Raw genomic sequence first — 14,141 nt, 5'->3', positions numbered from 1 at the left:
TGTTCGAACGAACTCTTTGTACAGTTGCTTTCATTAAGAGTCCAAGAAATTATTCGTTAGAAATAATCTCTCGATGATTATTAATATAATTTTAACTCTTTTTGGTTTCGCGACTTCCCGAAAGGACTCGACTTACATATGGAAGTCTCTATCAGCCTTAACTATTCAGGGTGTCCAAAAACTGGGGTAGGACCCGTGGAGGGATGATTGCTGAGGTCATTCTAAACAACTTTTCCTTTGCCAAAATGTTGGTTAAGGCTTAGTTTTCGAGTTATTAACGAAAAACACTGGCCAATCAGAACGCGATTTTACCGCAGGCCGAACCGCGAAAGTGTTGCATCAAGTGCATCGGCACCACGTCGGTGTAATAGGATTCGTTGGGCAAAAGTTGTATCGAATAATGAATAAAAAAAAGAAAAGAATAATAGTATCGAATTATTGGTTGATCATGTACAACGAAACTTTTGCCCAACGAATCCTATTAGGTATACCGACGTGGTGCCGATGCACTTGATTACGGCTTGAACGCAGAGCGTACCCAATTGGCCAGTGTTTTTCGTTAATAACTCGAAAACTAAGCCTTAACTAACATTTTGGCGAAGGAAAGAATTGTTTAGAATGACCTCAGCAGTCGTCCCTCCACGGGTCCTACCCCAGTTCTGTGTAAATGAATTCAGTTTTGGGTGGCCTGAATTGGTCAGAAATTTCATACCTTGAACAACGATTTAAATCAATTTAATTGCATCGTCTTATCGTCAGAACTATCAAATCGTCTTCCTTCTATTGGTGTTCATAAATACTTGTTCGTTAACTCTCTATGAGTCTGGTTGTGGTAACATAAGGAACAGATATAAGCTATTTCAACCGTTGCAACATCTTTTAACCGCACAACAGTATTTAAAATACGTATACAAAAGAAATCTATAGAGAGTTGATGTCACTTGATCGAAATTGAAATAAGAAACGAATCTTGCATTTATCGTTGTTTACGAGAAAAAATTATATGTGTATCGAATCCTTGGTAATGAATACAGATTATTTCAATTTCCGATTAATACACGATCGTCAAATTCGACGTTCAGAAGCAGTTCGAAAAGAGAAACTCATTATTTTCATGTGCACCTCGTGTAAATGATCATTTTCCACAAGCATGTTTTTATCATATTTAAATATCGCAATGAGAATGATATCCCGCGTAATTATCATAAATCATACCGAATTACTAAGAATTTTTAAACATATACGCCGCCAAGTACCACTAGATACGAATAAGTATAAAAGGAGGTGTGTATGTACCCTTGAGTTATGTTTTTATGTATTATATATTACGCATGTGTACACACAAACGCAGAGTTATCTATAACACACATGCGCGCATATACGTATATATATTTTTGAAATAAAAGAGTTTCATAAGTGACCATATTCTGCATACGAGTTTGTATGTAGTTGTGTGTGTAGTACACGCAGGCTGGTTGTGCTTATATGTATATATACATGTACATATACTATAGTGTCTCCTACCACTCATTTATCCTTAGCTATTTTATTATTTATACAGATGAAAAAAAGGAAACGTTTCAAGAAATATATTACCTATGTGTTGGAAAAGAGGATTAAATTTTATATTCTACGTATATTTAGATTACCTTCACCCTCTATAGCTTACTTTCCCTCCTAAAATACAATAACTTTCTCCTGTAGCCTTCTTTTTGTATATCTTTACAAATAATAAAATAATGAAGGATCGACGGGTGGTTAGGTACACCTCCTATTATATGTACCGTTAAAAAAAGAGAATATAGAAGACAATAGATGTAAACGCAGATATACGAACAGAATATATAGATACATACGATCAGGCATATGATTAAGTAATAAACGCGAACCATGCGAGAAACGGAAACATACTGTCTTATAATAATGAGTCTCAAATGCGGAAACTTCCTTCTGTGTGCAAGAAATAAAATTAAGTTATTGCGACATTAAAAACGTTAGGGTTTTTCATTTAGGGTAAATATCGTTATTGATTTTGTTTTTCTCTCTCAGCACTATTTTTCTATGGCTTTGAAAAATGAGAAAAACGTTTGTGCAATCATTAAATTGAACTTACTGTTCTTAATAGAGAGAATGCGAGTTCTACGCCATATTTTTCATGGTTTTTAAATTTTGTTATACTCTTATAGGGGAATAACGAGCGAAGCTGACGGTGATTCACATTTACCATCCATTACATTTCATGCTCAGAATTGCATATTTCAAGAGAAACATATTCCTATGCCACATATTAGTTTGTACTGCACACTATATTATTGTTATTGCTATGATTATTTTACGATTTGTATTATTATTATTATTATTAATATTATTATTAATATTATTATTAATATTATTAATTAATATTATTAATATTTTTATTGCTATTGTTTAATTTCACGTTAGTACAATTCTTGTCATTTCGAGTCGATCGATGTACCGTGTAAACTCGGTTTCACGAATAGTACAGATTCATGATATTATTTATCGCAAATAATCTAAAGAAACTGGACAAAAATAGTATTTGCAAAATAGAACAAATAATACGTACAGTATACAACATTACCTCGTACTTTTCTTTTTTTATTTATAACAGTTGAAATGTTTATCAAATACGGATGGGACAATGTATTTTGTCTAAATTGATCGCAACGAATGTTTATCGATCGATGTAAGTTACTTCTATTCCAAATGCTATTTTGTTCAGATCTGATAACGAGTTACAGAATTTTACTAGCGTACATATACGTTCATCAACGGGGGAAAAAATGTTGCGAATACAACAGTAAGCGAAATGCATGTTGATCTAAATTTATACTGTACACGTATAATTATGTATTGAAAGAACTTTGCAGAAAAGCTTTATCGGAAAAACTGTCCCTCGATCGAACGGCCACCACTCATCTAACATTACAAGAAATATCCATATAAAATACACGCGCATACCTCTTCCAATATACCTAAATGGTATGGAAGCGAAATTTTAAACAGATTTGTTCGCTAATGTTACTAAGGTACTTAATTTCTGAAAGTAACAGGGTGCATTGTTATTATCGTATGTATCGATCTTAATATTTACCTTTTGTTTTAAAATATTGTGTTAAAAAGATTAGAGCGATTTTTAAACGAAATTTGCAAACAATTACAAAAAGAGATAAGAAAGGAAACAGAATCTTGTTAATGTTAATTTTATTCTAAAGTCTAGAACCTAGACGATTATACGAATATAAACCTCATTAATGACAGAGAAAACATGGATAACTTTAACGATGTTTTAAAGATTGTATAGAGCACTATCAGTATACATGTGTACGTATACATTTGTGTACAAAACGAAAATATAAGTCTCCTAAATAAAATGAGCTGGCCTCTGCAAGCCCTGTTTTACGTAAACGCACGTGTCCTCATTTTGAAACCTTTTCATAGAATATCAAATAAACTATCTTCGATTCGATTAATTGATTTCAAATTAAATTTAAATTTATATTATGCTTTTTCTTTTCATTTGTATAGTATCGAACAGGGTGGTTTCCCTCAATGAAAATGGCGATGCTTTTGATTGAATTGATATTTATGTTATTCATATTTCTTACTTCTACACTCAATTTTATGATGTTTAATAATTAAAAATGATATAATTTTGTTTTTAAATTGCTTTTAATATTAAAATGGCCAAAATTAGAATTTTTGGAATGCCTGCTTTCCTCATATCGCCATTTTCCTTTGGGAAGACTACTTTGCTCGATTCTGTATATACGTTGATTTATAAAATTGATCAATCCCTTGTTAGAATACCTTACATCCCACTCAAAATTTACATTTAAACTGAATGAAAATAATGCTATGTAAATTTCTATTCTTTTTAAAAATCGTTCCAAATAATTGCTATATGTCGTTTAATTGAGGCTAGCAGTACACACGACTTATGCATTATGAATTTGATGAAGTTTCTAACCTAATAGCTCTTTTCATTCCATATTTCATTATTTAATATTCCATTTTCATTCTATATTGTATATGTTTAAAAGAACTGAATAAATAATTGACGAAATAGGTATATAGATAAAAGTGACGAAATTGTCTACAATATAAAGGTTCGTATTTACCCACGATACAGAAAATATTACTCTTTATTTGATATTTGCAATCAATTAAATTGAACTCTACTTTTGTATCTTATTTAAATTGTTATAAAATTATTTACCTACCAATGTTAACTTCATAAAAATTATAATAAATACTAATGCACTTATAAACAGGTACTAATTAAATTTAGACGAATTTTGATAACAAGTAACTGATACTGTTTTAATAAAATACTAAAGAAATTGTATTACTGCATGTAATATTTGTATATTTATATTGTTTAGTAAAATTTTATTATGTTACAAATCATTGTGTTTCAAATTTTATACCAGATATGACTCAAGAATACAATTTGGTAAAATCACTCAATAATAACACATTATGGTTGAAGATACAAGATCCTTGGTGCAATGCTGTGTCCAATGAAAATTCCATTACAACGCTAGCTCAAAGTATTGTCAAAAAAATTTCAGATATAACACAACTACAAATTATAGAAAATTTGTCTCTATTGGGAAATCAACTACCTCAACTGCCCAGCAACTTCACTGAATCTATAGCAAATCTAGTTTATCTTGATTTGTCTGATAATCGGTTAAGTAATTTACCAGACTCTGTAAATATGTTAAAAATGCTAACATATTTAAATCTAGATAATAATCAATTTTTCTGTCTTCCAAATGTTGTATGCGAATTAAGTAGCTTAAAAACATTGAAAACACGTAAGAATCATATAAGATATGTTCCAAATAATTTAGAAAACTTATCAAATCTACAGGATTTGGATCTGAGTTACAATGAGTTAGAGTATTTGCCAGATTCCTGTACAAACTTACATCAACTAAAAAATTTATCTCTTGCTGGTAATTGCTTCAAAGTAATTCCAGAATGTGTTGCTAAGGGAATGGAAAATTTACAAATATTTGATTTTTCATATAATTATAACTCCAAATTAAATGTATCTCCTAAGAGCAGCAATTTGAATACATTTTATGCAGAAAGCAACTATACTTGTCCTTTATTTCCAAACTGGATACTGAGTTCTAAATACAATAATCTTGAAACAATATCATTCAACAAAACAAGATTTAAAAAATTCTGTTTACCAAAAAACCCAACAAGATCATATATTAAAAAGCTATCAATGGTGCAATGCAAGCTAGATGATCCAACAGTAGACAAAATAATCAAAGATATGACAAATCTAGAGGAATTGATAATTGGAAATATCAAGTTTAGTTCAAACAACTATTTTTGGGATATACCAATCGAGAAGGTGAAGGAACCATCTAGTCTGAAAAAACTTGATGTCCACAACACAGGAATTCCAATGGTGTCTAATATTATTAGAAAGTTTGTTAATCTATCTGTAATAGATATCAGCTCTAACAATATATTTTGGTTGCCAGAAGAAATTTGTTCTTTAAAGAAGTTAAGCAGTTTAAACATACAAAAGAACAAACTAACAGCTCTTCCGAAAAGCATCGGAGAGTTGATATCATTGAAAGAATTGAAAGTGTGTTGTAATCAATTGTCTGAATTGCCTGAGAGTATAGGAGGTTTAAGCAATTTGCAGTACTTAGATTTATACGATAACGAATTTGAAATGTTACCAGAAACGATAAAGAACCTACCAAGTTTATTAGGAGTGGATCTTGAGCAAAACTACTTTTCGACTGACTGCTTATCGGTAAGGATGTAAAACAGCCACAGCCTTATGGCTGACAACGAATCAACCTTCGACGAAGGCTTAATTTTATTCAGTCTTCCGTACAATTAGACGGTTGACTTTTTTTATTCTCGAAAGGTTACAACGGATTTCTGTATTAATGGATCAAATCAATAGCTCAATAGGGATACTCCTTATGAAAGTATGAGAGATGATTTGAGAGAACATTGGCGAGAAGAGGCCAGAGAAATTAATGGATTTAAGTTGAAACTATCCGACTCATCGGAGTCATCGTCGGACGACGAAAGGAAATTATCACTTTCATCGAACTCAAGGGAGGATAGTCCAAATGTTGCTGTTTGCGCATTGTAAGTGGAAAAATTATAACCGTTCAGTTTTTGTTGATTAATTTTTTAATTATTTTTCTTAGACCTGAAGGCACATTTAATCAATTGGAAAACGAATGCTGGGATTCTTCAGAGGATTCAGCTGATGAATTTGATCCTCATGGTAAGAACATATAACTTAAATAAGGAGGATATTTTATTTAGCAAGAAACATTGACATACGATTTTTTTTCACTGTGTGATATGTTTTGTTTTCAGAATGTAAAGAGCCAAGAAAGCGAGTGTATTCGCCGTTCACATTTTATAAACCATTGCAACAAGTATATTGTCCCGCGGAATCCCACCAACCACGAATAATCACCCGTGTTACGCGAATGTTACAAGAAGGGACTTTAGTTTGGTCATCAAGTTATGAAGAAGGTCAGTTTGAAGATTGCTAAAGCAAACGACGAAAAGTGCATTTGATTTGAGAAGAAACAAAAATTAAAGGATTACTATTCTAGATCATTTCAAGGTATAAGTATGGCATTACAAGTCAGATAAATCAAATTCAAAATACTTTTATTTAAAATTCACGTCATATACGCTTACCGGAAGATATTATTTCAATAAGTGATCTTCTATAGTCCAATTAAGTATAGTTATTGTTAAAAATATAATAATAGGTTTAATTAATTCAAAACTGATTAAATTTTTGAAGTACAAAGACAATTATAGAAGTTTAAATAATAACAGGTACAGCAATGTAATAATTTCATTACTTAAAAAAAATGTTAACATTGCCATCTCATAAACTGTTAATATGTAAGTAAAAATGTATAAAAAATAAACATTTTTATTTTTTATAGCTTTTCCAACTTTTATTTCTTATACCAAATTTTTGTTGTAAAATAAATACTGTGATAATCACTGTATTTATACTAAATAATTATGTTGCCCGTTGAAAGCTGTTTTTTCTTAAATATTAATACAAATCTTGTAATAATTTCTTTTATGTCATTATTACTTCTTGAGAAGTAAGTGAATTTGTATCGTAGAGAATACTGAAAAATTTTGAAATAACCTTACTCACCCGCTTAGCTACCACTTCGATTCCGTCCGTCAGAAGTCGGCTATTTCCGTAACATTGGCGTAGGAAACTCGTGGCTGTTTATTCAGAAATATTCTCCATAGTCTCTCGTGCGAATTTCACTTGCACTAGGCTGGTTCTTCAGTGATTTTCCTCCAGATCCACTAGAAAATATGGCCAAATTTTCGCTATTGTAGAAACTGATAACTTTCGTATTATTCGTTCAACGAGAAAACATACCTGTTTCACGCAGCTCAAGGAGACTCTCTACTTGTTACTCCTAACTTTATGGCACTGCGTGGTTATATACACGGTGGACACAAACATATATATTAAGAAACACGAGTAATAACGATGGAGGTCGACAAGTTACTGAATATGAGATCACAGAGTATGCTACGCAGTACCACCATGCGCTTGCGCAGACGAAGCATGCTTGAGCCAATCAGAGTTATAATATGCGCAGAACAAATGAAAACTCGTCGTGTTACAAGCATGGTCTCTCGTTGAACGAATCATAGTTCTTTATTGAAAATCAGCCCTAAGTTGAAAGATAATGTGTGCTAGAAAATAATGACCTTTCGTGTCCTTAAAACAGTTTCTCAGAGACTGTAGTGGGAGAACGTTGATCTTGTTGGATTTCTACGCTATTCATTGATTTCCGTTTTATTGAATTTCACTTCAGTTTTAATAATTTAAAAAAGGTAATGACAAAAACAAATTACATATTTGAATCATGAAGTTGTATTTTAGATACTGTTTTATCGATTATAGTCTTAGAAGGTTATGTGATTTAAGGAAACTTTTAACCATTGTTAGTCACAATGTGTTTCAAGGTCTCATTTTTCATACATTCTTTTAAATTCTTGTCTATTTTATTCCGTCTCTATTATATACATATACAAAGTATTAATTAATGAATTATTAACATCTTTCCGAATATACGTACTTACATAAAATACAAGGTCTAATGCCTAACGAACATACATACTTCCGATTTTGAAATAACATATCTCTTTTAAAATAATTGTTAGAAACTTTATTTAGTGTTAGTGGGTAACGGTCCGATCACGCGATACCGCGTGTTCGATTGTCAGCTCTTAGCAAAAATATGGTGTGGCTTGAGTAGGAAGTTCAGATCGTATCAGAAACGGTTAAATAATATAATTTTTTGTGAAATTTTCTAATTGTATAAAATTAATTACACACAAAATTTAAAATTTATATTACTATATTTAACCGTTCTTTTATCTAAAATTCGTTAACCTTGATCATGTCCTATAACCTTCTGTTAAAGATTATCATAGAATGTGTTTTGGAACTTCTTCCGCCTCAAAGAAAAAGAATGAGATACACACGACTTTGAACTAGACACTGATGATAGTATACTTAATAGTTTATACTGTCGATAATTTCATTCGTATGTCGTGGGAATGATTAATTTATGTTACGATATCTTAAGTGTAATAGGGTACAGTTCATAACACGTGAGTATAGTGTGATAATTTTATCACTTTTCATACACGACCACGTTATTTCGAACCAAATCTAATTTTACGTGCTTCATTGATAACATTTAATCACCTGTACTAATATGTTATTGCTGATTATTATTTTAATCACGATTAGTAAATAATTACATTAAATATATATTTGTTAGATAGAATAATTAATTGACTAATTACTTAGCAGCAATATGATGTATCAAAAATAGTGTTTTTACAAGTACGTACATACATTATACTTTTTTATTGTTGGAAGCACATTTAATAATTTCAAAGTCGTTTGTATTTTTATTTTAACTGCATGCCATATTTTTTTATTCTTACGATTAGTGTAATGGCGATGGTACAAGCGATTTTAACGATATAAGTTCATTCAAAGATGTAAAAGATGCTAATATAGTAAATAGATTAGTATATAATGCAGAAAATAAGGATTTTATTGTACCAATTTATTTAATTTCAAAATGCAAAGTCATAAAATTATAATAATTTATTATAATAATATGACAAGAGTAACTTTTTGTTATATGCATATTGATATATGTATAGCACATGTTATCAGAATTTGTTAACAAGTAGTTGTCATGTTTTGAAATAATTGAGACTGAATTGCTTATTATCTTGCAACACATACATGGATGATTTCACTAATAATATAGTTTAATATTGTTTAAATAATATTTGTCGAATCATAATCATAATTCAGCACCAAAGCTTAATGAGCACATGATGTTTCCTAGAATGAAACATAGAAATAAAACAAAAAAGTACACACAGTTTATTACTATGTATATATATTATTGTGATATTATACTATGATTTTAATGTTCTAAGCGTTCATGTACTTAGAAATTACGTAATTGATTTAATCAAAGTTCGTATATCTCCAGACGATGGCGGCAACCAATGCAGATGGCTGATACTTTTTTTTTATTCTGAAAACAAGCTGATATGTTCATTATATTCTTTTTACTTATCATTTACGAACACGTGCCACAAATTTGTATAGTTCAAATTTATTACTTAAACACTCCATTAATTATCTTAATATTAGTAGCTGTTAAAAATGATAAAGAATATACATTGAAAACATTTAGGTAAGGCATGTAACAAATTTGTATTTTTTTTTTCTTCACATTTCATGACACTTTCTAGGTTAATGAATTTTACATAACGTCTGAATTGAATAATTAATTATCAAGTCGGCGTTTACGTATCTAGATGAGGGCGCAAAAGAAATGTAAAGGTCAATTTATAAAAAAAATTAGTCTATGTAAAAAAAAATATTTTATTTTCTTTAAAAAAATAAAATTGATCTTCCTGTCTCCTTTGCGCCTTGATCCGCAAAGAAATTATTAACGTTAGATTATATCCTTAAGAGGGGTATATGATATTTAAATTTGCTGCGGCGTTTATTAAAAATGACAATATTTGCCATTTATTCGCATTCATTTCCATGACTGCTAATTTGTTAAATTAATACAAATTGTTGTAATGTTATTTACAAGAGAAGATAAGTTGTTTCCGAAGTAGAATGGCTCGATTTGAATTTTGGTACATATGCCGTGTGCATTGGCACCGCCATCATCTAACACGTCCGGTGGGTGTCTTCAATTCCCCTCTCTACTTTCGTTTATCGCGAAACTTCCATCGCTTACCTGATAAGCAATCTTGTGCACCGAAAAATGCAACCGGACATAGCCGTGGTTTCATCGAAACTGTATTGTCACTAATTCCTGTCTGTAATTTATTTACGCAGCCTGCCAAAATGGTTTGGGTTACCGACGAAAATAAGGTATTTCATCATCTCAGTAGCCAATGGAGAAATTGTTTTGCAGTGTCATTTTTATTTTTCTCCATTGCCAATATCTTTTTCATTTAAGCTATTTATTGCATGTATTAGCGAGCGTTTAGTTACTCTGACAAACCATACAAAACATTTGTGGATAACAATTGTAAAAAGTTACAAACGAATGTACAGCAAACAATGTTTGTAGTTTGATTTTGCACCTGTCCTTGATTTCAGTTTTTATTTCAGCTGACTCAGAAGTAGATGCTGAGTAAAAATGCATTAACCATAACGTATAAACGCTATTATATCATTAGGATTATTATTATTTCAAACTAAGTTAATTTATAATTACACTGTGGGCATTTCTTCACTTTAGTTCTTATACATTTTCATAATTTTATTGTTGTTGAACACATTTACAAGAATTCAGTCAAAACACGATATGATGCTTTTTAATTATTTCTGTGTAGTAGCAAGTTTTTTATTTTCAATATCTCATCAAAGAAGCCTCGAGACGCTTTGAAATTAAGCTATTGAGTATATGAATTATTTGCACTTGAGTAGTTTTCCATCGAATAAGAATTCATTTTAATCTTTATATTTTGATAGATGGCCGGAAACCCGAATACCCATGCTTTGTACGCTCAAAGCCAATTGGATCACATGTGCGCCCTGGATATCGAGAGTCGCGCATCCTTCGTTCGTCTTTCGGGGGTCATTTGTACGATCGGGCCGGCTTCAAGACCCGTTGAAACTCTTGAGAAAATGATCGAGACGGGAATGAATATCGCTCGAATGAATTTTTCGCATGGATCTCACGAATACCACGCAGAGACCATAAGCAACGTGCGACAAGCACAAAAGAATCTTTCCAGTCGCACTGGTATCAATGTTCCTGTAGCAATTGCCCTCGACACTAAAGGTCCTGAAATTCGTACTGGACTTCTGGAAGGTGTATGTAACTTATTCTTTAATTCGTATAACTTGATACTTAGCTAAGATATAATGTTTACTTATCTTTTTCCTTTCAGGGCGGATCTGCTGAAATTGAATTAACTAAAGGGCAGACCTTCAAACTCACTACCGATAAGACGCAGATGGAAAAAGGAAATTCCAATGTAGTTTATGTGGATTATGATAATATTTCTAAGGTACTAAAGGTTGGAAATCGTGTCTACGTTGACGATGGTCTGATTTCCCTCATCGTCACTGCAGTCAGTACGTATCATTCCTGGATTTTCTTTTGAACAGAAATGATGAAATATATATGGTAGAATTTTGGGACGTGCGTTGTTTCGTATGTGTAATAATTATGTTTTATACACTCTAGATGCCGATGGAGTTACGACTACTGTTGAAAACGGTGGAATGTTAGGTTCTCGTAAAGGTGTTAATTTGCCTGGTGTACCAGTCGATCTTCCAGCTGTCTCTGAGAAAGACAAATCTGACTTGAAATTTGGTGTCGAACAAGGAGTTGATATGATCTTTGCTTCGTTCATAAGAAACGCGGCAGCTTTAACAGAAATTCGTGCCATCCTTGGCGAGAAGGGAAAAAATATTAAAATCATATCTAAAATTGAAAATCAACAAGGTATGACGAACCTCGATGAAATTATCGAAGCGTCTGATGGTATTATGGTAGCACGTGGTGATCTTGGTATTGAAATACCACCGGAGAAAGTGTTCTTGGCGCAAAAATGCATGATCAGCAGATGCAACAAAGTTGGAAAACCAGTCATTTGTGCTACACAGATGCTTGAATCTATGGTGAAGAAACCACGCGCGACTAGAGCCGAGACGTCAGACGTGGCGAACGCTATTCTCGACGGTGCAGATTGTGTCATGTTATCAGGTACCATATTATTCAAAATAATGTCTTAAGTCCGAATATGCTGATTCTTCATGACAAAAAAAGGTGAACTAATTCGGTTGTTCTCATTATCTCATTCGATATTTGTTAAGGTGAAACTGCCAAAGGAGATTATCCATTGGAATGTGTGCGCACAATGGCTAACATCTGCAAAGAAGCAGAAGCTGCCATATGGCAAACGCAAATCTTCCATGATCTCTCAAATAAAGCGATACCACCAATCGATGCTACACACGCCGTCGCAATTGCTGCCGTAGAAGCATCGGTAAAGTGTTTAGCTAGTGCTATTATTGTAATCACAACCACTGGTCGTTCGGCACATCTGATCGCAAAGTACCGGCCCCGTTGCCCAATTATTGCAGTAACTAGATTCCAACAGGTTGCACGACAAGCACATCTTTACCGTGGTATTCTGCCACTCGTTCACGAAGGTGATTTATACTTTATTATTTAGATTTACTGCGATGCAATATTATATTATATAGAAAGAGAAACTATTTTTCTGTTCTTTTTCGTTTATTGTATACAGAGGCGCAATTGGCTGACTGGTTAAAGGATGTTGATGTTCGAGTCCAATCTGGATTGAACTTCGGCAAAAGCCGTGGTTTCATTAAGGGTGGAGATTCAGTCATAGTTGTCACTGGATGGCGACAAGGCTCAGGATTTACAAATACACTTCGCATTGTGTACGTAGGCATAGAAGTTCCTTCAGACGATGATGCATGTACTATTCGTAGTGAAACAGATTCTTATGAATATATTATGTAACCTTGTACAACTAACACATAATACATCAACATTTATGTATTTGTTTTGCATGTGCATTGTATTCTGTATTCAGCTATTATTACTAAGTTATAACATCAAGAAACTAACTGTTCTTAATGTATTTTTATGCTTTAATGTTGAAAGTCTGCATGTTTATCATAGTATGCACGCAAATATATTTAAATACAGCTTTTATGTGTTGTTTCGTGTAATATTAAGTATAATATAAATTATCATTATATATATATTTTTAATTTTTAGGAACGTTGAATAAACACTCACTGACTGGACTATAAAGAGCAAAACGGTTCAGTAATTTTAGCTTTTGAAAATTCAGTGTGTATATAACTTATATCGTATGTATGGTGAATTTAGTAAAGTTCTTAAGCGGATAACAACCTGAAAATGCCAGTAGTTGCAGTATTATTACCGTAATGAAGTACCTACATAAATAGAGTACACAAAGAAACATATGTACATATGTATTTTGAAGTATATATACAAATGTACATATATTTACACACGTACACAAGCTAACACACACGCATATACATACCACTATTAAATGATAAAGTAATTTTATTTGAACCAATAAATTATTGAAATCAAATGTATTATTTATTACAAAAAAACATGATATGTTTGATTCCTACTTTCTGTAGAGAAGGTGAATAAAGAATTTTATTTTGTCCACGGGTTCTTACTACTACCCCCTTTACCTCCTAAAACCACATCTATGCAAAATGTATCAATATTCAAATTTTTTTTTTATAACCGCAAAATGTAACACTAGTGTTTACTAATTAACCTACATCAAATCAATACTAAAATGGATTACTTAACTTTTGGCTACAATTCTTAAAATTTACATACAGCATTTTGCCTCAAAAAATTATCAAGTCTGTAATATACATAATGATATGTTCCAACGCAAGTTTGTCAACAGCCAAATGGACGAAATCATGTCGTCAACCCCCATGGGTATTCTTTTATAGTTTA

At 31.9% G+C, this 14,141-nt stretch overlaps 2 protein-coding genes across 3 annotated transcripts; both read left to right on the top strand.

Annotated features, from left to right (window-relative positions):
* Positions 1 to 3,765: 3,765 nt before the first annotated feature.
* On the top strand, positions 3,766 to 6,983 carry LOC114876715 (leucine-rich repeat protein SHOC-2-like). Its single transcript, XM_029188489.2, has 5 exons — positions 3,766 to 4,130; positions 4,455 to 5,812; positions 5,969 to 6,159; positions 6,222 to 6,301; positions 6,397 to 6,983. The coding sequence occupies exons 2-5, from the start codon at positions 4,457 to 4,459 to the stop codon at positions 6,576 to 6,578; spliced, it is 1,809 nt and encodes a 602-aa protein (XP_029044322.1). The 5' UTR covers positions 3,766 to 4,130; positions 4,455 to 4,456; the 3' UTR covers positions 6,579 to 6,983.
* Positions 6,984 to 7,792: 809 nt separating this feature from the next.
* On the top strand, positions 7,793 to 13,831 carry LOC114876727 (pyruvate kinase-like). Of its 2 annotated transcripts, XM_029188508.2 has the most exons (8): positions 7,793 to 7,911; positions 10,472 to 10,507; positions 11,114 to 11,458; positions 11,536 to 11,722; positions 11,835 to 12,356; positions 12,467 to 12,805; positions 12,904 to 13,060; positions 13,404 to 13,831. In XM_029188508.2, the coding sequence occupies exons 2-8, from the start codon at positions 10,481 to 10,483 to the stop codon at positions 13,414 to 13,416; spliced, it is 1,590 nt and encodes a 529-aa protein (XP_029044341.1). In that variant the 5' UTR covers positions 7,793 to 7,911; positions 10,472 to 10,480; the 3' UTR covers positions 13,417 to 13,831. The 2 variants fall into 2 exon arrangements, with proteins under 2 accessions (XP_029044341.1, XP_046141023.1); XM_046285067.1 differs by lacking the exon at positions 10,472 to 10,507.
* Positions 13,832 to 14,141: the final 310 nt, after the last annotated feature.

The sequence above is a fragment of the Osmia bicornis genome, chromosome 3, assembly GCF_907164935.1.
Source record: "Osmia bicornis bicornis chromosome 3, iOsmBic2.1, whole genome shotgun sequence".
Lineage (NCBI taxonomy): Eukaryota > Metazoa > Arthropoda > Insecta > Hymenoptera > Megachilidae > Osmia > Osmia bicornis.
The sequence above is the reverse complement of the archived record's forward strand: the minus strand, read 5'-3'. Positions and strand labels throughout refer to the sequence as shown.

What these genes read in the sequence shown, in the direction of transcription:
- LOC114876715 (XM_029188489.2), top strand. Translation starts at nt 4,457, where the DNA reads ATGACTCAAGAATACAATTTGGTAAAATCACTCAATAATAACACATTA. An exon ending in TTTCGACTGACTGCTTATCG is followed by an intron (nt 5,813 to 5,968) that starts GTAAGGATGTAA and finishes TCAAATCAATAG; the next exon opens with CTCAATAGGGATACTCCTTA. An exon ending in TGATGAATTTGATCCTCATG is followed by an intron (nt 6,302 to 6,396) that starts GTAAGAACATAT and finishes TTTTGTTTTCAG; the next exon opens with AATGTAAAGAGCCAAGAAAG.
- LOC114876727 (XM_029188508.2), top strand. Translation starts at nt 10,481, where the DNA reads ATGGTTTGGGTTACCGACGAAAATAAG. An exon ending in GGGTTACCGACGAAAATAAG is followed by an intron (nt 10,508 to 11,113) that starts GTATTTCATCAT and finishes ATATTTTGATAG; the next exon opens with ATGGCCGGAAACCCGAATAC. An exon ending in GTACTGGACTTCTGGAAGGT is followed by an intron (nt 11,459 to 11,535) that starts GTATGTAACTTA and finishes TTTTCCTTTCAG; the next exon opens with GGCGGATCTGCTGAAATTGA.